The sequence below is a fragment of the Mesitornis unicolor genome, unplaced genomic scaffold (assembly GCF_000695765.1).
Source record: "Mesitornis unicolor isolate BGI_N332 unplaced genomic scaffold, ASM69576v1 scaffold47759, whole genome shotgun sequence".
Taxonomy (NCBI): domain Eukaryota; kingdom Metazoa; phylum Chordata; class Aves; order Mesitornithiformes; family Mesitornithidae; genus Mesitornis; species Mesitornis unicolor.
Genome location: NW_010208802.1, coordinates 1 through 23,296, shown reverse-complemented (window position 1 = coordinate 23,296; position 23,296 = coordinate 1). Strand labels below are relative to the sequence as shown.

Below are 23,296 nucleotides of genomic sequence, written 5' to 3'. Positions count from 1 at the left end.
CCTGGTCAGTGCTCTGGCACCCTCACTGAGAAGAAGTTTTTCCTCAAATTAAACAGCTTGAGTCACAGTATTGCCCTTTTTGCATATACCCACTTCTGTTATGTATGTGCAGCTTATGGGAGATGTATGAATGATAGCAGCACTGCAAATGCCCTGCCAGCAAACAAGAAACTTGTATACACTCAGAAATAGGTATTGATGCTGAATTTACGTCAAAATAAGAGGAAATAAATAGCACGCAGAAGTATTTGTTTAGTGTGACTATAGGAATCCTGAAGAAATTCTTTTCAACCAGGGAATTACAGTGAGAAAAACAATGAAAATGTGTCAGTGGTAGATTTTTGTCTGCTGATGGATGTATTCATGACTGTGGCACGTGGGTTGATGTCTGCGTGGCATTTTCTGTTTGTGAGTGAGAGCACTGTGTTATGGCTTAGCTTTGCTGTAAAGCACAAAGTCAGTCACTTCCCTGTAACTCAACTTTTCCTCATCTGGAGAAGGGGAACCAGTGATATCTTGCTGTTCTCAAGGCACTTTTGTGTTTAAGGACATATTGTAATCCCTGCTGCTCTCTTCACAGATGATCTATAGAATGGTAACAGTAAATGGAGGATTTGTAGAGGTTTCCTTGGTAGAAATGGATTTCCCTGTGCTTACAGTTTTCTGCAGTTGACTCTTTAATTTCTGCACCTGCAATTACTTCTGGGTGTAATGCAAGCTGCTTAGATGTCTGAGAACTTGATTGTGCTCGTGGATCAGGTATTTAGGTGTCAAAGTATTGTACCTTATGCCCAGAAAACTGCAAGTGTAGTGAAGGAGGTCGGCTGGAAAATCAAGTCCTTGCAGTCTGTGAAACTGTTGGGTGAAACAGGGAAACGAGCCATGAAGGAAATTCTGTTAGATGAACAATTCCTTTTCATCCCAATTTTGGGCTGTGTTCTGCAGAATGTGAAGTCCATCCCCTCATTCTGTTGGGTTGCCCTTTACTCAGAAGAGCAGGTAATTATGTGGGCAGCTTAAAGCCTTTTTGCAACCTGTGCCATTGCCCTGTGTGAGTCCGAATCCTTCGCCTGGTGCTACTCCTGCCTGAGCGCACTGATACTCAGAGTTTGAGGGATTGCAAGTTCAACTCTTTCACAGCTTTGAAGAGCTTTTAGGATTTCACAGAATCACAGAGTGTTAGGGATTGGAAGGGACCTCAAAAGCTCATCCAGTCCAATCCCCCTGCCGGAGCAGGAGCACCCAGATGAGGTTACACAGGAAGGCGTCCAGGCGGATTTTGAATGTCTGCAGAGAAGGAGACTCCACAACCTCTCTGGGCAGCCTGTTCCAGTGCTCTGTCACCCTCACTGAGAAGAAGTTTCTTCTCAAATTTCAGTGGAACCTCCTGTGTTCCAGTTTGTGTCCGTTACCCCTTGTCCTATCATTGTTTGTCACCGAGAAGAGCCTGGCTCCATCCTCGTGACACTCACCCTTTAAATATTGATAAACATGAATGAGGTCTCCCCTCAGTCTCCTCTTCTGCAAACTAAAGAGACCCAGCTCCCTCAGCCTTTCCACATAAGGCAGATGCTCCACTCCCTTGATCATCTTTGTAGCCCTACACTGGACTCTCTCCAGCAGTTCCCTGTCCTTCTTGAACTGAGGGCCCAGAACTGGACACAATATTGCAGATGCGGTCTCACCAGGGCACAGTAGAGGGGGAGGAGAACCTCTCTTGACCTAAAGATTTCACCGATCTTAACTTGTCCCTCGGCACACTGAGGAGGCTGGGATTGTGCCGAGCAGGGGTTGCTTTTTCTGGATCCCAGAGCGGGCTTTGTTACACCCATGCCCTCCCCAAACCTTCCCCTCTCAGTGCAGACTGCTGGCACTCCGGCATAATGGGTGAACTCCAGCCTGAGAATAACCTGAGGGTCTTCAGCCTCTATTAAAAGTATTTTCTTGAGTGTCACTGGAGAAACGTGTATTATTATTACTTTTCTTTCATGCCTATAGATCTTCACAAAAAATACCCTTTCTTCCTCAGCAAGAGGCAAATGAAAAGAGCCTGAGGTTTTAAAAAATTAATGCATACAAGGGTATGACTTTTTAGTTACGTGTTTACATTTCTCCATTTGCGCAGCTTTCACTGTTGTCTATCCTGAATTCAAAAAGTGAAGGGGAGACCTGCTAAGGTGGTTTTTTTGTGTGTTTTTTGGTTTTGGTTTTGTTTTGTTGTTGTTGTTGTTGTTTTTGGTATTTTGTTTTCCCTTTTCAGTATTTCTGGCTTCTTGTGCTCTCACGAGGTTTGGTTGGCATTGGTGAAGCAAGTTACTCCACTATTGCACCGACCATCATAGGAGATCTTTTCACCAAAAACACAAGGACTCTCATGCTGTCTGTTTTCTACTTCGCAATTCCTCTTGGCAGGTGAGTGCCACCGTGCTGCTTTCATCTGGTTTTATCTTTTCTCTTAAAGTAAGCCCACACAGATCTAAGGATGCTAAGGATGATAGTTCTTCTGTCTTTGGGTGGAACGTTTTAGACAGGAAAATATTGTGAGCAGTGACTAATCGGTTGCAGGAATTGGATTCTTTTTCTAGCCCCATTACTGTTCATGTGTGACTTTGGGGAATTAGGGGGAAGGAATTCTTTTTTTTTTTACAGCAATGGGGTGGAAATGGAATAAAAATATTTTAGCTGACTTTTTTTAGCATTATTAAATCATTATTTTGAATAATGTTATACTGGTTCTCTGAATCTTTGCTTCCATTCATTTCAAGTCTAGACCTTCTTTAGCCGATGTCTTTCAGGTTACTGTGAGATCAGGATCTCTTAAGACACTGGGCTGAGTTTTCAAAAGTGAGCACATGGTTATCTGCTTCTCTGTGACACCCTACATTTCGGAGGTTTCAAGAGGGGTATGCCATGTAACATACACGATTTGAAATGTTGACTTTTAAGATATGTTTAATTCAAGCTCAGATTCTGCCCAACCTTGAATTTGGCCAGTCTGACTAAATTTGGAAAATGCAGCTAAGCCAATCTGAAGTGACTTGGTAGTTGCAATAGCAGTGGCCAGTCCATTTCAGTGTTTTTGCCACTGAAACAGCAATTAGGAGAAATTGTGAAGGCTGGTGTAGAGAAGGCTGAAGAGAGAAACTGTAATGGTTGCTCATACTCAGTTTTAACACAGGGCAGTGAAGGACAGGCAAGCCCACAGATGCTTGGTGAAAGCAAGGGACAGACTCAGATTTGGAGTCGTTATTTCCTCTGGAAATATTATTCCTCTGAATATTTCTTTCAATTGAGTTCCCTTATCAGCCCAATGCAGTATCTGATTGTTGGGACAGGAGAGAATCTGTGATTTTAAAAAAAAAAAAATATTTTTAAAATAATGGGTGACCCGCTCTTGTGAGGTTGTAGGCAGGGTGGGTTCGCATAGTTTGCGTACTGATTCGCAGAGCTGGACAACATTGAGTCACAGAATGGTTTAGGACAGTCCAACCCCCCTGCCACGGGCAGGGACACCTCCCGCCAGACCAGGTTGCCCAAAGCCTTGTCCAACCTGACCTTGAACACTTGCAGGGAGGGGACATCCACTGGGCAACCTGTGCCAGTGTCTCGCAGCCCTCACGGTAAAGAATTTCTTCCTAACATCTACTCTAAACCTCCCCTCTTCCAGTTTAAAACCATTCCCCCTCATTCTATCGCTACCTGCCCTTGTAAAAAGTCCCTCCCCAGCTTTCCTGTAGGATCCCTTCAGGAACTGGAAGGCTGCAATAAGGTCTCCCTGGAGGCTTCTCTTCTCCAGGCTGAACAGCCCCAACTCTCAGACAATACTCACAGGGGAGGTGCTCCAGCCCCTGACCATCTTTGTGGCCTCCTGTGGACCCGCTCCAACAGCTCCATGTCCTTCTTATGTTGGGGACTCCAAAGCTGGACGCAGTGCTCCAGGTGAGGTCTCACCAGAGCAGAGCAGAGGGGCAGAATCACCTCCCTTGCCCTGCTGGCCACACTTCTTGTGATGCAGCCCAGGATGCAGTTGGCCTTCTGGGCTGTGAGTGCACATTGCTGGCTTATGTTGAGTTTTTCCTCAACTGACACCCCCAAGTCCTTCTCCTCGGGACTGCTCTGAGCCATTCTCCACCCAGCCTGGATTTGTGCTTGATCCTTCGCAAAAGTGGCATCATGGGTTCAATTTCCAACAGGGAAAACATGGGCAGCAGTTTAATCCTCCACTATCTGAGGGAAAAACTTCAGGTTTAGGGTGGTGCATTTTACAAGTTAGAGCATTTGTCCATGAGGTAAAACTCACAAACATCCATTTGCTCTTGAGGAAAAAGAGATAAGAAAGTCCCTAACTGGGAAAAAGAATATTTTCCCAAGAGAACAAAGGATGCCAAGTATTTCCATTGAGAATTCAGTGAACTATGTTTAACAAGAAACGACAGATACTCATCCCGTTGAGCCTGATTCTGGGACTTGATTTTCTCAATACCCAACAGAGGTTTGGATCCATGGTTTGATTTTGGGGCCCATCAGTGTAAAAAGCCCAGTTTGGGGATGTTTATCGATGGCAACCTCCCAAGCTTAGCAGACATTTCAATAAAGGCATGTGACGTCTGACAGCAGAATTGACAACTTGTAGCCAAGGCAACCTCAGCAACAATTGCAGCAGTGTTGAAAAAAGGGAAGTTCACATCCATTCAGTTCACTTTGAGAGGAGCATGGCTACATTCATCTTTAGTCTCTTAAGAGCCACGTTGTGTTACCACAGTGTAATTCTTAGCATGGGGCTGAAGGTCCCATTGCTCCCTTATCTTCAGAGAGGATTTCCAAGCTTCAGGTCCGATGTTCTCCCATCAGACCATCTTGCATATTCTTCTTGGGCTTTCTTACAAGCTTATGGAAGCTTACAAGCTTCGTGGGCAATTAGAACCAAGTACTATGAAATCACAAGACAAAAATTTAGTGATGGAGTATGGTGTGTCTTTGAAGGGCACTTTGTAACTGAGAGCTTAAACATAAAATTGTAAGTATTCATATTAGTGCACGGAAAGGCCTGATGTAGAAGTTAAATTGGGAAATAAATCCTTTTTGAGGCTTTGTTTGTGTCCACTGTAGATTGAAATGTCAGCTATAAACTTAAGATCGCTGTCCGTATTTCCATCAGATTTGAGTTTTTTTAGAGCAATAGTGCTGGCAGAGTTAGGTATTGGCTACCATTGGCTTTATTCCTCGTGTTTCTTCCTGCCGGAGAGGAGCACATAGGACACACGCTTGACTGTGCCTCTTTTTATCTTTGTTTAAGAACAGCTGTGATTGTGGTACTCTGACTCTCATCTTTACTTTGCTTGCAGTGGCTTGGGATACATCACTGGGTCAAGCGTGAAGCAGGTTGCTGGAGACTGGCGCTGGGCGTTGCGGGTAAGTCACTCTTAATAACGTCATAGTAGCAGTTGCATTGGTTGGTCGGTGTTAGGAAGAGTTCTCTCAGACAATCCCTCAACATATTATTGTGTATAGAAGGTAAAGGATTGAAAATGGCATTTATGGATATTAAGTGCATAGCAGATGCATTCTCTAAGCAAATAGGAAAGTTATGTATTTTTGACTTGTTGTACTTGGTGTTTTGCTTGTCCAAAAGCAAGAATGTTCCAATCACTGTATTATCAGTCAACCATGGTTTCTTGATGGGGATGGGAAGATGAGGCATTGGCCTTAAATCAACTCTGCAGTCTTTCAGTTTCCTGCTGTCAAGAAACTCTGAGAATAGCTTCCTGCTTTGAGGAAAAAACACTTTGTTCCAGTTTCCGCTTGTTTTTCTGCCCTGAGACAGTCGATTTCCTTCTGTTTTAACCTCTTGGGACCTTGATGAATGTGTTGAAAAGATAATACACTCCAATCACATACGCACAAACAAATCCTGCACACAAAGATGTCTTGAAAGAGCTGAGAGGAAGTGGCCCAGCAGAACTGTTTTCTGACCTTTGGCAGTATGTGCCATGAGGCCCCATAAGGAGCATTCTCTGGCTCTGGCACTTCATGAAGACAGTAAAGCTCAGACCAACACCATTTATAACAGCAGGTGATTAGATACCTGGGTTCCCATCTCAAGCAACTGTGCCCGTCTGTGACACAGGCCATTCCCTCCCTGTCCAGCAAGAATAAGCAAAGCCAGGAAAAATCGCCATCAGCAGTTCATATGCAGCTAGGACAGTGGAGAGTAAACCTGAAATGAAAAGTTTAATAGCCTACAACTTCACACCAAGAGAATGGCTACCTCATTCAACAGCAGAAATGCTTTGAGGATAAAATTAACTTTTGAGCAGAGGCCAGCACAAGGAATAAGAAACCCCCAAACCCCTCCTCCTGGTCAGTGGGCTTTACTGAGGGTGATATGTTGGAGCACTCTTGGGTTTCTGTCTGTAAAACCCACGTGATTGATTTATGTGAAGAAGTCATCACGAGCGTCTTTCTCTTCAGATGAAGTCTCCATAGTTATCCTGAGAAATCCAGGCTGTCTGCAAGACTGTACCCCTTAGGAGGTCATGATTTCCACTATAAATGTCACATTGATTCCCTGACTGCGCAAAATTGCCTTGTGCTCATCTGTAATAAGGATACTGTATCAGGCTCCATTTATCCCTGGATGAGGGATTTTCTTGACTTTACAGTTCTGAAGTAACTTTGTCTTCTCTTCCTTAGAAGAATTGTGGGTTTGTCATCTTTGGACATGAAACACTGCTTTATGTGTAAAGGGCATTCTTGGGTTATTATTGGAAGCTTTTTTTTTTTAAGAGGAATTTATTTTTAAAATAGCATGCATAGAAGAGATGATAGTTTGGTGAAAATCTGTGTTCCTGTTTTCCTAACAGTGCTATTTTCCATTCTGACAATGATGGAATTTCAGTGTCAAGGCAAGAATCATGTTTGTAGCTTGCAAAACACTGTGACATCTTTGTATTTCTGTCTAGTGATTGGGTGACAGGACTTGAAACTGGGAAACCTAACCCCTTAATGTGTTGTTTTCCTGTCTTCCAGCCTGAATTTTCAATGTTTCTTGGTCTGTTGTACACTGAGGTACTCTAATGAAGCTCTCTGAAAATGGAAAGCCATTGTGGGTTAGCTGGAGGAGGGATGCATGTCAAGCAAGGGTTTTCAAAGCCAGCATGCTCCCTACATCCAGAAAGCTTTCACCTGTCCTCATTGCCTTTAAAAGGCACTCTCCCAGAAACTAGTTGGTCTCATAGCCCAGCTGGAAGTAGGTTTTCAAAGAGTTAAACATCACTGAATGCAGTATTTAGATGAATCTCGGTACTTTAATAACACAAAGAAATGGACTGCCTTAATCAGAGCATTCCAAAAGCTGCATGCTTCCAGAGTGAGATAAGAGAGTCCAGGGAATAACAGGGAGGAAGGAAAGGAGCAGATGTCTCCGTGTGCTCACAGAGATTGGGTAGCTGTAGGTCCTGGGTAGCTGTATAGAATTCAGTCGCTGAAATGAAACTTAAGTAAACTGCCTCTTATTGACCAGTCAAAGCAAACCCTGCTGACTCCTGTGCTGATTCCCTGTTCCTTTCTTGCAGGTATCTCCAGTCCTGGGAATGATGACAGGGACACTCATCTTGATATTTGTACCTGCTGCTAAAAGAGGAAATGTTGAACAACTTGGGGGACAGCTGAAGGCTCGGACCTCATGGCTAAGAGACATGAAAGCACTGATTAGAAAGTAAGAGCGCTCTAGTAAAAAGCACGCTTTGCCTCTAATGCTTAACTGGAACATCCAGCAGCCTGTACTTCCCAGCAGTGTGAGATGGGAAAGTGACAACAGGCAGGGAGTTGCAGGAAGCTCAGTCTTTGGGCCTAGGATAGAAAATCACAGTTACATTTTCACAGTGTATCAACTGTGATGACAATAACAGTTTCCAGCTTTTGCTCTAAGCTTTCCAAGATTCACATCTAAGAGAGAGCCTGCTTTGTTTTGCTCATACTTCAGACAAATCAAGGCTTTTGAAGTGTAGAAATTGCTGTGTTCCTGGATTAATTGTGGTGCCACTGTTGTTCAGACACTTAGATCCTTTTTCATCCTTGAGAGACCTACTCTGCTGAGGGGAAAAAGAGACTTGAATGCCAGAGTAATTTAGGAGGAGAAAATACAGAAGAGCTTACACTACATGGCAGGTTTAAATATATATGTTTATACCACCATTTGTGACTGAATCCACAAGCACAGAATGTGCATAAATGATGCCATGCTCACGAGTGTTTAGATGGCTGCACTTGCTTCCAGAAAGCTTGCCTGTGACTGTGCAAATACTTGCACTTGTGAATTCAAGTTACATCAGAATTCTGATGGGAAACTTGTGGTGTCCTTCATTTTTAGAACTGCAGGCTAGGATGCCTTCCGGGTATTGTCACCCAGTATCAAAGGACTATGAAAAGTGATGATAGTTAATTCATCAGTATTTCTGTATTACTTATTTTGGTAGTTTATCCACGTAGTAATCATATGGTGGTACGGACAGGGAGGGAGAAGTGAAACTAGTAATTGAGGTAAACAGGTGATATTACAGTGAAAGTCCTGTAATTCACACGTCATGTCTTAGTGACTGATTTTTTTCTGAAATGCTCCCGTGAAAAATGGTCTCTTTGAAGGACCTCCGAAGAGTTAAGTACATTATTATCATGGGAGCATCACGTAAACAAATACTCCATGCCTCTTATTCTCCATTGCTTGGTACCTTGTATTATTTCTGCCCCTTGGCAAAGGGAGGTGGCTAGTATGGGGGAATACTGTCTTTTGTCACTGAAGCCCTGGCTTCTGTCGTGAGGCTCCTGCTCTTTAAACTTTTCCCACTAAACCTTCTCTTGGTTTTGCCTCTTGTCTCCACAGCCGCAGCTATGTGTTCTCATCATTGGCCACCTCAGCTGTCTCCTTCGCCACAGGGGCCCTTGGCATGTGGATCCCTCTCTACCTTCACAGAGCACAGGTCGTGCAGAAGACAGCAGAGACGTGCAGCTCACAGCTCTGTGGCACCAAAGATAGGTGAGATTCACACCCTGATGCTTTAAAGAGGGGCAGAAGGGGGTGATGGCTTATTTACCAGAGGAAACAGGCAAGTCCCACAGAGTCATGTTACTAGAATGTCTGTAATTTCCTCTAGGTCTTTGCAACAATGATAGGAAATGCTGCGATTGTAAACTAGGTTTTATTTCTCTTCTTTTCTTCATCATGTGAAGTCAAACTGAGGGAGAAGCAATGACCTCAGCTCTGTCTTACTTCCCAGGCTATAGTGCAGAAGTAGAAAAGAGAATGCTATCTTTGCCCTAGAAGGTGCTTGGAGAGCTGAGAGAGAATTTGCTTTCTTCAGACCTTTTTTAAGACCCTGTTTTCCGAGACAGCGGCAGATTCAGCTGGCAGAGTGGGTAGCCATGGTGGTGGCTATAATTTTGGGGTTCCCCTAAAGGCTGCAGGGACTGACCCTGAAGACTTTTGTTTCTGAATGGGTGAGGACTTCACTGTGTTTCGTTGCACTGTACACTACTGCGTATACTGAGTTTTGCTGAAAAATGGTGCGGAGATCTGGGATGCTTTGGTTTGAAATGCTTGATGTTACATGGTGGTTTGGTTTTTCGGTCCCAGTTATGTAGTATCACTTGCAGCACATAAGCTATGAAAAGTAATTCATCATTTTGTGCTTTGCCATGATGGCACAAAGCATAAAATGCTAAAAAAATCATTTCTCCAGGTGAATAAAAGATACAAAAAACTGCTTTTTGTCAGCTTTTTTCTCTCTAGCTTTTGAGGGGAAAAATAACATTAGGAGAACCTTCTTACTTTAGCTGATACAATCCCATCCTCAGTAAACTACTTAGTGGTTTGGAGTACCATCAGCTAGAGCACCCAGCAGGCAATCTTGGTCTATTCTGCAAAAATGCAGTGAGCAGAAAATACTCCTCCAGCCAGGCTGTCCATCTACTGGGGAGAAGTTTTCCACTCCTTGATGATACCTGTATTTTGAGCTGCCCTGGAGCTACTGTAATGTAGTTGCCAAAGACCCTGTAATCCAGGTCCTGCACATACAGTGTCCAGAATCCTTGACAGCTCCTGGCTCTTTACATTTAAATTAACACATTTCAAATGTGTAACATGACAGGAAAATAATCTGATAGGGCTTCTTAGGAAGTCCAAGTATGTTGAAAGTCACGGGAATTTAGAGTCTTGTTAGGTTTCCTTTCCCATACGCTTTCTAGTGCCTGCTCTGTCCATGAGTTCCCCTTTCACCATTAATATGCAGGTTATTACTTAGTTGTGTGCATATGTAATTAGCTGAGCAATACGCTTGAGAGGGAGCTCAGTTCCACCCAAAGCAGCAGGATGGGCCCTTTGCACCTCTTTGCATATTGATCAATGCCTGTGTACAAGGCTGAGCTTCATGTGCTGTGTTTTTCTTAACTGCAGGATAAGAGTGCTATAATCAGAAGCACTCAGCTGGGGAGCTCGTTTGTTTTACTTTAAAACTGCAAAGCCATTATGCATATTTCATTAGTCAGTGTACCCTCATAATTTGTTCAAAGACCATGCCTGTTTTTGGGGAAAACTTAAAAAAAAAAATAACTGTCTCTTCTTCTTTTTTGTTTTTTTTTCTTTTTTAATAGCTTGATCTTTGGAGCAATCACATGCTTCACTGGTTTCCTGGGTGTAATCACAGGGGCTGGGGCAACCAAATGGTGCCGGTTAAAAACCCAGCGAGCTGATCCTCTTGTCTGTGCTGTTGGCATGCTCGGATCAGCCATCTTCATCTGTCTGATCTTCGTTGCTGCCAAGAGCAGCATTGTGGGAGCCTATGTAAGTATAATCCCTTGCGTGTGCCAGTCTAGGTCTCTCTACCAAGCTCCTCAGAAGTCTGTGTGTACTGTCCCCTGCAGGAAGCCCCAGATGTTGGTCTTGTTTTCCCCTTCTGAATGGCCTCCATTTTGCCCCTTGGTATTTTAGCACTATCCAGATGTGTCTGGAGGGAAATTGATATCTCAACTACTTATCTCCTCTTTAACTGTCATCAGAACTTGGAGCTGGGGAAACACACAGTGCCTGCCTTTGGGCTGTTCTATCTGTACCTCTATCCATACCTCTGTTGCTCTTGCCTAATGTTATGGTGCAGGAAAACTGGCCTCTTCCCTTACAAGAAGGGTATTGTAGCTGCAGTGGTACCAAATTATAATTACAGCATAATTTCTCTGTGGTCAAGCTTTTGGCTACCTATAAGTACCATTAATTCCCATAACTAGATAGCTCTCTTCAGACCAATAGTAATTACCATGTAATTTCAATTTGTTATCATCTGTATTACCACAGCACCTGGAAGTCCTCATCATAGCCCAGGAACCCACAATATTCCATGCTGCACAACGGCAGATTACAGTGCAGCCCCTCCCAGAGTGTTTATAATCCAAGTATAGAACGTAAGGAGAAACTTTTTCACTGTGAGGGTGCCAGAGCACTGACCAGGCTGCCCAGAGAGGTTGTGGAGTCTCCTTCTCTGCAGACATTCAAAACCCGCCTGGACGTGTTCCTGTGTGACCTGGTCTGGTGATCCTGCTCTGGCTGGGGTTGGACTGGATGAGCTTTCGAGGTCCCTTCCAACTCTTAGCATGCTGTGTGATTGGAGACATCAGATAGATCAAAATGCATGGACTGAAGGGCAAAGGAAAAAAAATAGAGCGTAATAATCCAGTCTCAGACTCAAATCTTGTTTTCAGTAGAGAGTGGAAATCCAGTGCACTGAGCAGGTGCCAGGTTCCATTTCAATGTAATAGAGAGAAACCTGGGACCTGAGAGAAGCTTCTGTAGGGTAGTAGGATAATTTCTGAAAGCCCACCCTTGACTTCTACACTGCAGAGCACACTCTGCTCGGCAAGGAGAATTGATTTCCAATTAATCAGCCAATCCAGTGTTGTCCCTTGTATCTCTGTATTTCTAGTGCTAGCCTAGGCTGTGGTTATTTTCTGAGCATTTCAGTAGCTCTCAATGTCATGAGGAAACACAAGAAGAAAGAGTGAAAGTTTGAACACACAAAGACAGAACCAAGAATGCCTGCTCTGGCTGTTCAGGGCAGTCTTTTTTGTATAGCGGGGACCAAAAATCGACACAATACTCAAGGTGTGGTCTGACCAGTGCTGAGTAGAGAGTAAAGAGTCAGGATAGCTTAGATCATCATTAATGTGTGTAAATCACCTGGGGTTAGATGATTTGTGGCCAGGCCATCCACTATAAATGAATATAAACAGAAAACAATGACACAGCACCCACTGCTGATGCTGCTTACCGTCACAGGTGCTAACCTCACTGAGAGAACTGGTCTATGTTGGAGCTACCAATGTCTCATAACAGAAGGTATTATCATGGTGGTGCTCTGTATCAGTTACATTGACTTTCAAGGCAAGTTTCAAACAAATGAGCCCTTGTTTTTCTATGCCGTTCAATGCTATTGCAATCTTACAGGCTCCCAGAGTGTTTAATTCCCTTTTCTTTCACTAGGAGACCTGTTTTTCAAGCCTGCATGGTGTAGCAGCTTCTCTTTACTCCGTTTTAAGTCTCACTGGTTCAAAATGAAGGAGAGACAGTTCTCTGGCTCTGGAGTTGGAAAACCTAGATTTGGTGGACAGCATGATGGACTAGGTTACCTTCTTTATCTCAAAATCCATTATAACAGCTTTGTTCTGGAAAGAATACTGTAATATTTATACGTGCATTTTCTCATCTGATAGCTTCCTTGACAGCTGTGTCCTCGCTCTTATCGTGAAACAGCATCCTTGAGTTCTGTATGACTGGGAAGGGCAAGAGCAGTGTTCTGGTCTGTTCCCCAACATGGTGGTATTTCCAGACCTTGCTGTACTGTCACTGTCCTTAGATTTCTGTTATTGATCACACCATGCTGAAACTGATGGGTTACTGGGTTTAGACCCATCATTGGCTCAGAGCCTTAAATTATAACTTCCAGACACTTAGATGGGCCCTCATGGGATGATGTTCTGTCACACTGAGCTGTGGTGGCCACCAGAGCAGCAGTTCCTCCCCTGCTCTAGTTAACAGTCGAGGGTTTTTCATTTCAACTGATGCTGGTATCACTTAAATGAAGTGTTCAGCACTCTGGAAAGAATCAGCAGAGCCCTTGCTTTTTAATTTCTTGGCTTTTGGGGTTTTGTTTGGGTTTGTTTGTTTGTTTGTTTGGTGAGGTTTGTGGGGTTTTTTGTGTTGGTTTGTTTTTTGTGTTTTGTTTTTTCTTTGGGGGGGTAGGGGGTATTGTTGGCTTTTTTGTTTATTTGGTTGGGTTTTTTTAGACCTACATATCCATTAGCGCAGTCACCGTGTCCCTCACAGGCTGTCAGCTATCTGCTCTCTTCCTCACCTGCACACACACACTGCTACCCTGCTCAGTCCTGTCTTGCTGGTGGTTTTGGTTCCTCAGGGCAGCTGCTGTTCCAGTTCTGTAGCAGCCACTCCTACCTGGAGCAGGTAGACAGACTTCTTTTTCCATCCAGTCTTTTAATACTAATCCTGTATATTATTGGTAGTGGCAGAAGAGGCTGGAAAGGTGGAATAAAACAGCATTCTGTATCATTTTTCTGCCCAGACACTTGTATTTCTATCTTTCACTAACTTGCTTAGCTGTATAGTGCAATCAGCTCTTACTCTTGTGTTCCTTGCAGCATGTGTATTTTTGTGTTGTAGTCCAGCTCCTTGAAACAGCAATTTGCACATCTTTAGGTCCCACTCTTTCAGAAATATGTACTCTTTGAAACGCTGGTTTTCAAACCTGTCTCTTGAAACCCATTAGCTGTACGGCGGCGTTGTATCGCACCACTCAGACATTCAAATAGCCGATTTTAGATTAGTTTAAATCTCCAAATGACTGGAGAGAAATGCTTTGCTTTGCCTTCCTTTTGACACTGTTCCAAGTTCCTGTTGTATCTCAATTTCAACATCTATTTCAATTCCTTGAAGACACTTTTATGATCTTGCAGAAACAGCAACTCCCAGGGTAAAACCTTGCCATAGAGCTTTTGCAGCATCTCAGTTTCGACTCCAGGGACTTTCTGTTGATGTGGTGCTGGTGACTTACCTACTTCTGGGGCATCGATATTGCCCCAACACTGAGATGGAGTTAGACTTGCTTCAAATTCAAGTGTATATGTGGGAGTCTTACGTAGCATTTCAAAGAGAAATACAGATAATGAAGATGTGAGAGCTTCTGGTGTGACCGCTCTGACTCTACTTTACTTACTGTTTTGGGGAATTGGAATTTGCTCACTGGTCACATGAACGGAAGACTTTAGGGGAACATAACTTCTATCAGCTCATTACAGATGAGAACCAAATGGAGATGGTGAGATATTCTACAACACAGCTGGATTCAGAGGAGGCTGTATCTCTAGAGGTGAAATCTCAGTGTAAAATGAGGATTCGAAAAGTGTGTGCGAAGTCAAAATCGTGACCATTTCAGAAGCTATTGATCTGTTCTGGAGGCTGCCCTATTTGCAGTAAGCATCCCTAGAGTCTCTCTCCAGCAGAAATGTCACATATCCTCATATGCCCTTTGCAGTGGATGTACTCATTTTTCTAAATCCCCATTAGCAGCTGAAGGACAGGCTTTTTTTAATATCAGTATCTTTTGTCCTACTTTTCCTCTTTCCCTTTTACCAGTATCCACATATTAAGCACGTGTTTCATGGAAGTGTGAGTGAAATACACATTCAACAGTTCAAGCCTGGTGTTGCTCTGGAGTTTGTATTTCAGTGATTTGTAGAACTTGTCCTGAATTCCTGCAAAGGGGGCAAGTTTTACTTGCTGTACGTATAGAATTCATGTGTGTGTATGTGTACGTAATTTATATAACCTTAAGGCAAGCAGTTGCCTGCCTGCAATGCTGTATGAACAGACAGGGCATGTTGATGCCACACTCAGAAGTGTGATTACATCTTTCCCAAGCTCATCCAGCCCCAGATCCTCAACAACAGCAGCTGCAAAGCTGGAGTAGGATGGATTTCGGAGCAGATCCTGAGAGCACACCTCGGGCTCCGGCATGCCCTTGCTGCATTGACACTTGGCTTCAGCTCCCATCAACACCTTGATTCACTGGATCTGCTTTTCTTACCTTGGCCATTGTCATTTCCAGTGAGAGCCAAGTTCAGGACAGACCAGTGGACAGTGGGAAAATGGAAAGAGGAGATTTCCTAGCTGACCAGCTGGGCCATAGTGACTTGCTGAGACACCATCATAGGGGAAGCAGATCTAGTCACAAAAAGAGGAGATAGGGAAGGGGAATGTGTGGGAAACAAAGACAACTTTAGAAACAAATAGAGGAAGCTTTCTGTAGGTCGATGCATAAGACTTGCTAAATAAAGCAAACTATTCTTGGCAGTGACATGATGGTCTGAGGGGTTTAGGCAGTCTCGAATGGTGTGTGGGAAAGACGGCTGTGGTGGTCACATCAGAGCCATGGCTGCCAATGTTGGATGTCCTTCTCCCACCCCAGACTGTGCCTGTGCCTGTGCAGCAGTGACTGTGACTGCCAGAGCCCATCAAAATTCACCAAAACGCCACAAAAAAATTATCCATCTGAATGTTTCCTCGGAGTGGAATAGTGTCTTTATTGTCAGCTTTGTTTTGTTAACGAATTGTAGCCTATTCAACATAACAAAAAGTGAACATAAGGCAATTAATAGGGGAATATTCAATTACCAGAATCCAGATCTCCATTACCATTATCTCCAACTCCAATAGGGATTCCAGGTTGTTTTCTCTCTAGAAGCCACAAAAAGAAATGGGTTAGCTCGTCAAAAAGCAGCCATTGAGGGAGATTAAAGGAGTTTTGCTTGCATTCTTACTAGTGAGGAATAGGGAAGCTGCATTTCACAAGTCTGGTTATTTAAGTAGCATTTTGTCTATGTGTTCTGCTCTTCATTATACTCAAAGAAAGAGGGAAATGTGTGTGTGAAAGATTTTCTGTCCTTGGTTTTTCATCATGTTGAACCTGCATTTCTTTGCTGAATTGTTAACATCAGCAAAAAGGGAAAAGGTTCATTATTTAAATCTGAGTAAAGAAACCTTTTTGATGGAGGCTTCTTTCTGAAGCAATGCCACTCTTGCTCCATTGGACTCTCAGTTTCCCACTCTGAACCCTTGCTTGGCTTTGTACCAGCACAGCTGAGAAGGCAGTGTGGACTGGGTGTAAGTGAGGAGGGAGTCCTTGCAGTGGAAGGGATATGTGGAGGCTGTTCAGCCCACACAGGCACAAGAAGAAGCTCTTATCCCACTGCATACACAGGGCTTTTAATGTATGTCATTGACTGTCTCCACAGAGTCAAGAGTTGTATTTCACTGTAGGACACTGATGATGTTGCACACTTAAGTCCTGTCTTGCCTGTATGTAGATGCTACCCATGTAATGCTTGAGCTGCAGTGCTCAGACATGTATCCCCCTCGAAAAGGACAGCAATGTGCTACCAGGGGAGGGAAGGGATCGTGTACATAGGGGATGGAGAACCTCATTTGGTTTGTTACAGTTTAATGCATAACTTGATACTTAGTGATGAAATTACTGTGTTTTGGGGAATTGTGGCCTTCTTGCCTTTTCTGACTGCCTTTTGAAACAGAATGATGCAAGTACGGGAGCCCAGGGCTGTCTCTTCTTGCTGGCTTTTTGTGTTCTTCTGTTACCAAATGCGTCAACCTTTTACTTAGCTGCTCTGTAGATCACAAGCAGTTTACACTAATGAAGTGGCAAACTAACCCTCTAAAACTCTGATAAAATCTATCATTTTCTGATATTCAGGATAAATCACAACAGAAACAAAGAGTGTATTGTATAGGTTTGAAACAAATAAGCAACAAAGGAAAGTTTGTGACAGATTATTTTTCCTTTCAATGACAAGTGAATAAATCTTCTCCTTTTTGTGTGTTTTATTATAACAGATTTGCATTTTTATCGGAGAAACTCTTCTGTTTTCAAACTGGGCTATCACAGCAGACATACTAATGGTGAGTGTACTTTGGAACAGCATCTTTCTCTTCTGGTGGCCAGAGCAGTTTGACAGCTTGCAAGAACAACCTGAACTTCACAGTTTCTTCCAAATGCCTACTTCTCTCTTATTTTAATTGCTGAAAAGGAAAGTGAGATAGAGAGACAGATTCTTCTTGTCTTTAGTTCTGAGCACTAGGGAGAGATGTCCAGAAAGGACACCATTACTGAATTCAGATAGTTTCCCCAAATCTTAGGCATTAGTGCAAAACTCCACATGCAAAGAAATCAACCAGCATTTCCTAATAGTCAGCACATTAGTAGCTTTTGTTATCAATAACTCGGCTTTGTTCTGCAATAGGAAATCCTTCCCTCCCTCCCAGCTCTGACCACAAAGGCAGCCATCTGCCTCTATCTTTGGCTCAACTCCAGCAAAGCCACCATTCAACACATACACAATAGAAAACCACCTCTGGGAGAGGAGAGAGGAAAAGAAAGTATAAGGAATTTTTGGACTATGTCCACCTTGTCCAAGAGGAAAGTGTCAGGGTTTTTTCCCCTCATGTCCTTAATTTTCCATTCTTTCTGCACCATAGACCTTTTCAAGCCTTTCAAATCAGCAAGCTGAGCAGCTAGATTTTCATATGATATAGTCTAGATATTGAGAATCTTGTATATTTTGTAGATACTTCCATCAGAGACATACAGAGCCTATCAAACATACTGTATGTTGAAATCCCATTGTGAGGGAGGTTACTTGTTGCTTATTGTATGAAAAGGAAAGAAACTGGGTCACAGAACCTTTACAGGACTTGCCTGAGGTCTTTTGACGGGTTGTTGACAGAACTAAAAAATATAATGTCTGGCAATAATAGAAAACTCCCTTGACTTGTATTTGTTGCTTATGCAAACATCGACGAGAAAGCGCTCTGACTCAGTGTTCCTAGATGTAAAGATAATGTTGTTGATACATTAATTCAGCAAAGAACTTCAAGCTTCTGCTTAAGTTCTGTTTATGATTTAAGTTCAAGCTTGTGTTTATATTTGAATGTAACTCTGTTATTACCATAACTGAATGAACTGATAATTTGTGCAGAGAGTCCTTTGGGAGGTGAGATGGTTAATTCCACTTCTCTCAGATGTGAATAAAGCACAGATAAACAAAGGTTATCCATGTACTTCAGCAGCATTAGATAGCTGTTAATTACCAAGGTTCGTTCCTCCTACCGATGTACCTTTAGTGTGATAGAGCTGTGTGTGGGCTGAGTGGGTGTTTACTCTGTGCTTACACGGGTTTTGCAGCTTGTGCTGAGTTTGAGGCTGCTGTGGCCATTCATTAAGTGGTATCTCAATACTTAGATGTGCAGTCTACAAACAGCTGTGTCGAGGAAGAAATTATAGTACAGTATTTGTAGTTGCTCATGGCTGTCTCCTGTCAGAGCCTCCTGTCGCATCCTGCCTTTGGCAAATGTGCTCCCAACTCCTTCTGGTCAGAATTAGCTGAGTAGCTTAAATAGCCCGTCTTTTATATCTTCACTAGCATTGGCTGAAATAAGTAAGGGCCTGGCCATGGAGCACATCTGCAGTCCTGCAGCAGGGACTCTCGAAGAGCAGCTGAGGTAGTTGTTTCTGCTGTCAGCACAGCACAGCTGGACGGAAGGTACCTGTCAGATGTGTTCAAGGTCCTCCAGAAAATCTGTGCCAGAGAGATGAAACTTGACCTGTGTTGTCTCAAGGTAATTCCAAAAGACATTTTTCTACCAACTACTTTGTTACATCAGACGTACTAAGGATGCCATCATTCTTAATTACTGAGATTTTTTTGGTGTTGATTTCAATGTGACTTCAGTATCCTGTAGGTTTTTTATAGCTTTTATAGGGTTTGCCATCTGTCTTATGTGACCAGCATCCTATAGTCAGTTGTATTTTGTAGGGATGCATATGTAGTTACTTATGTTGTTTTAGTGCAAAAGGACTCCATAAGAAATTGTTTGAAATATTGGATATAATTTCTTAGTTCCAATTTCCAAAACACAGGAAAGAAACTAAAACCATGTTAAAAGTAGGTTTTTGGTAATTGATGCCAACTCTTAAGCCAGCTATTCTCTTGTCTGCTCAGACAGTTGAACTGAGTCTCATATGTAATGCCCAGCTTAAGGCATTATCAACACCAGTAGACCTTTTAAAAGTGCTATGCAGGTAAATGTAAACATCCATTTAAATCAACGCAGGCCTGTAACCAGATGGTCTGAAATGCGTTCATATTACACAAGGGGTTTGAGAGGATGTTTAGTCCTATGATAGGTGAGAGCCAGGGCTCTTACCGTGTTTGACAAACAGCTTTATGAGAAGTCCTAGCCAGAGAAAGGTGTGGATATGCCTTAGTGAGATGTGCTTTAAATGTTTGGCAAATTAATTTGTACTGATTACTATTTATTTGGTGTAATAAGAAGTGTGTCTGTTCTTGCCTGAGGCTGGTAAGGAGTTTAAAAGCATTATTAGTATAAGCCTAACAACACTTTCATCATATACATAAATATTACCCTGTTTTCATGGATAAAAAGCTCTCGATACTGGCTGAACGCTGTTCCCACTGATTTCATTATGCCAGAAGTGAGGCTTTTTGGAAACTGCATCCCAAATGATTTATCATAGTTCTCTCAAGATTTACAGATCTCATGACTGCTTAAGAAGCATATCTGGCGAGTTGGTGAGCATCTCCAGAGGTTTTGCAAGATTAATTTCCTTGGCAAAACAAGGGCTTTTTCTTATTATCCTCAAATTTAATTGTTGGCTCTTCATAGCTTTGTGCTTCCATTGCATCTACTGTTCTTGCCAGTATAGCAGTCTGTGTGCAGCTCCTTAAATTGCGTGCAGTAAAAGGTGCTGAGTGCTAGGTTTGATAAGCTGCCAGCCCTGCAGAATGTACTGCACCGCCTGAGATTTTAAAAGGCTGATATTTGTTCCAAATGCAAATTTGTACGAAACAGGCCCTATTCTCCTGAGCACAACTCTCCCAGTCTCCTCCCAGGCACATGCTCAGATGGTACTTAGGGAAGGAGGGGTTGGTTCTTATGGAGCATGCTAATTATGAAACAGATTTTATCAGCCGTCTTTGCAAATTGGCCTCAAAATTACCAGAACCTCAAAGTAGCATTAAAACTGCCTTGTAACAGGAATAATGAATGAGCTTCAGTGCAGCAGGCAAGTGTGTAATGTTCTGAGCCATGCTGAGTGCCTGGGACTTTGTGGGATCTGATCCTAATAGTGGAATAGTTTTTCTTCCATAGCACATCTCAAAAATAATGATGATGGAGAGCGGCTTGGTGGCATTTCTGTGTAAGAGCCAGCAGGCGATTTAAAGGGCCTCAGCTATTGCAGTCACATCTCTTTAGGTCTTTGCTGAGAAAAGCCATCCTCCAGTTTATGCAGAGTCCTGACACTCATGCAAGAAAAAAAATGCTCTACATATTTCTGTTTTCTTTTAAAACATTAGTACTTTTTAAATGAACTCCCATTTCAAGAGCTACCTTAATGTTTTGCTGCAGAGTCAAAGTCTTCCTTTAGACTTGAAGCAGGCATAGATTGGTTGGTGCTCAGCTGTGCTGTAGGCATGGAGGAATGTTCCTTTTTTTTTCTGATTACCTTCCCTTAAACCAGTTATTTATGTAGTATACAATACTGCCCTGTTTTCACAGCTGAGGATAAATAGCCTTTCCAGAAGGTTCTCCTCGTTGCTTCTCTGTGTGTCTCCACACATCGGTAACCTGAGTGCTGTGGCTCAGGTTTTAAGGCAGGGTGAGGAGTGCTTCTGAGTTAAGGCACACAGCCCACCTCAAACACCGGAGCACGGTTCTAGCCAGGAAAGACAAGCCAAGGGGCGTCCCTGCAGTTCTTCTGCAGGCCAAGGGTTGCAGATGAATGGGTACTGCTCCATGGTGTGGTGTGATTTGGAGACCAGGTCAGCCTGGTGAAGGGTCTGTCTCAGGCTGGTTTCTCTGGATCACAGCCTTTGCCTGTTCTGCCCAGAAGTCACAACCGGGATACCTGGACTATTTCCAGGCTCTGTCAGTGCCTGAAATGGGATTGCCACGTGTTTTCTTTGCCTTTGGTGCTGAAAGAGCCCAATACATATTGTCCTGAAGATTACTGTCTGATCCAGAAAGAGTAGCAAAGTGGCTACTCTATCAAAGGTTAGCCATAAACATCAGAACTTACCTCTTTGGCAATTGGCCTTTTACTGGAAGAAGGGTGAGCTCTCCTTGGCTTCCCTGGTGAACTTATTTCAGCCCAACTCATTCTGCTGGTCTGTCTGCAGGAAAGGTCTGTCAGGAGTAAACCATGGCCTTTCTGAACTGCTACTTAAACAGCAGAGGTTGGCCAAAGCTGCTTCTCATCCTCCCTGCCCATCCTCTGTGCTGCCTGCCTCTGAACCTGGTGTCCGAGATGAGCCAAGACGATCCCATGGACTTGGGCCTCAGCTGCTGTGGCTTTCCCACCTCCAGTTTCTGTGGGATGTTCAAACCAGGCCACGTATGGTTTGAATTTTGGTCTATTTTAGTATCAAAATGCCCATTTAGAGCTGTAATTTACTGCTGTCTTCCTAGAACAGTAGATAATGCTTGCCACCAGCTACTTCCTTTCCATCAAAATAAAATGTTTTTTTAAGCAGGATAGGGAGGAGTATTTTTTGGTGTTTTGGAGATGATGGTTTAGGCCTTTTTTTCTTTCCAGTATCTTTTTAGAGAAGGAGGAGGAGGAGAAATCCCATGTTCATTTGCTTGCTGCTTGCTGAGTTTTACTTTTTGAAGGGTTTTTCTGGTCACTTGAATTCCAGACTGAATTTACCAAGTTTTTTGGCACTTTGTAGTCCCCAACCATGTTGATGGTTTCAGCCATCAATAACTTCTTCAGCTAGACACACTGAGAACTTGCAGGAAATTGTACTGCTACTTGCAAAACCTTATGTATGCATAATACAGGTAGATGTGCAATGTCTAATGTAGGTGTGTGTATTCATGTGTAGAAATACACAGATATTTGCACATATGTGTATGATGCAGATATCATTCAAATGTCTTTCTCCACTTCACTGCAGCTGCCTGAAAATTGTAAGTTTTAAATAAGTTTGCCATTTCCTTTGTCATTTTGCTAAGAAAATGGATAGAATATAGAGCCAGGCAGGGTTTCTTCTCCAGGTTTGTTAACTTAAGCATTATAGCAAGAAAAATACTTTAACACACGTATTAAATTCCTTGTTTTCACAGATATGCACAAGTCTGGATTCTTGAATTAGGTAGAGCTTCACTTTATCTTCTCAGAGGCCCTTTTCTCAAACAGCTCTTGCAGAATGCATCTCTATTGCACTTGAGTGAACTGGGGCCAGGTGGGAAAAACAACTCACTGGTTTTATTTTCTCTTCTGTCTAATATATCCAGGTTGCACCCATTGCTCTGCGTCTTTGGGGAATGGTAATGAATTGTGTGGCTCTCCTGCTGTTTCACAGTGTGACCTTCAGTATATTTCTGTGCCACTAATAAAGTCTAGACCTCATTTTCCTTTTGGGTTTCTGTGAACCTTCAAGTCTAACATCCGCGGCCACATGCCTGCTGTGGATTTGGTCATCTCTTGCTCTTCTGTTGCACAACAGGAGTTTACCAGGGTACCCATTTAACATGTGGTGTCAAAGTGTATTAGCAGTGTGCATTTGCAGCTTTGTCAAGCCAGTAATGAAAGAACTGCCCAGTCATTCTGAAAGCACATGGTAGAACCCTAAGGAAGAAGCATTTAATCTAATTTTACCCATCCTTCCTAATTTTCTCTGCTTGGAGTGAGATGATCATTCTGAAGTGGCATCAGTTTTCTTCTAGTGTAGATTTTCTCAATGCTGTGTTTTTTCTTTCCTCTTTTTAAAAATGATTCTTTCCACTGCAGACAGGGCAACTTCCTTTTCCTAAGAGTAAGCATTAAAGCACTGAAACAGTGCTTCACATCCTGTGCCCTGAGACACGTCACTGTTGAGCAGCGAGCTCTCCCTACCTCAGCTAGGGTAAATTCATCTCTGTGCAGCTCTAGCTTGGGATACGCCAGACCTGAACTGTCACATTTAGTTAATAAATTACTTCAGGAAAGGATTGCAAGAACGAGCTGCAGTCTGGGCAGGTGTGCCTTCTAAACATAGACTAAAAGCAGCCCATCAGAAAGAAAGTAGACAAGTTAAAAGGATCGCTGTCTACAAACAGCTAAACAAGAGAGTCAGAAGGAAGACCCAGGGAACTCCAGAGCTG

At 43.0% G+C, this 23,296-nt stretch overlaps 1 protein-coding gene across 1 annotated transcript; it reads left to right on the top strand.

Moving 5' to 3' along the window:
* Window positions 1–726: 726 nt before the first annotated feature.
* Window positions 727–17,029, top strand: LOC104547070 (protein spinster homolog 2-like; the record flags this gene model as incomplete). The annotated part of the gene is made up of 7 exons (XM_010192628.1): window positions 727–999; window positions 2,261–2,412; window positions 5,346–5,412; window positions 7,575–7,717; window positions 8,882–9,034; window positions 10,648–10,837; window positions 16,964–17,029. Coding segments are annotated over exons 1-7 (1,044 nt in total), but the record flags the coding sequence as incomplete, so codon positions are not given.
* Between the last annotated feature and the right edge of the window lie 6,267 nt (window positions 17,030–23,296).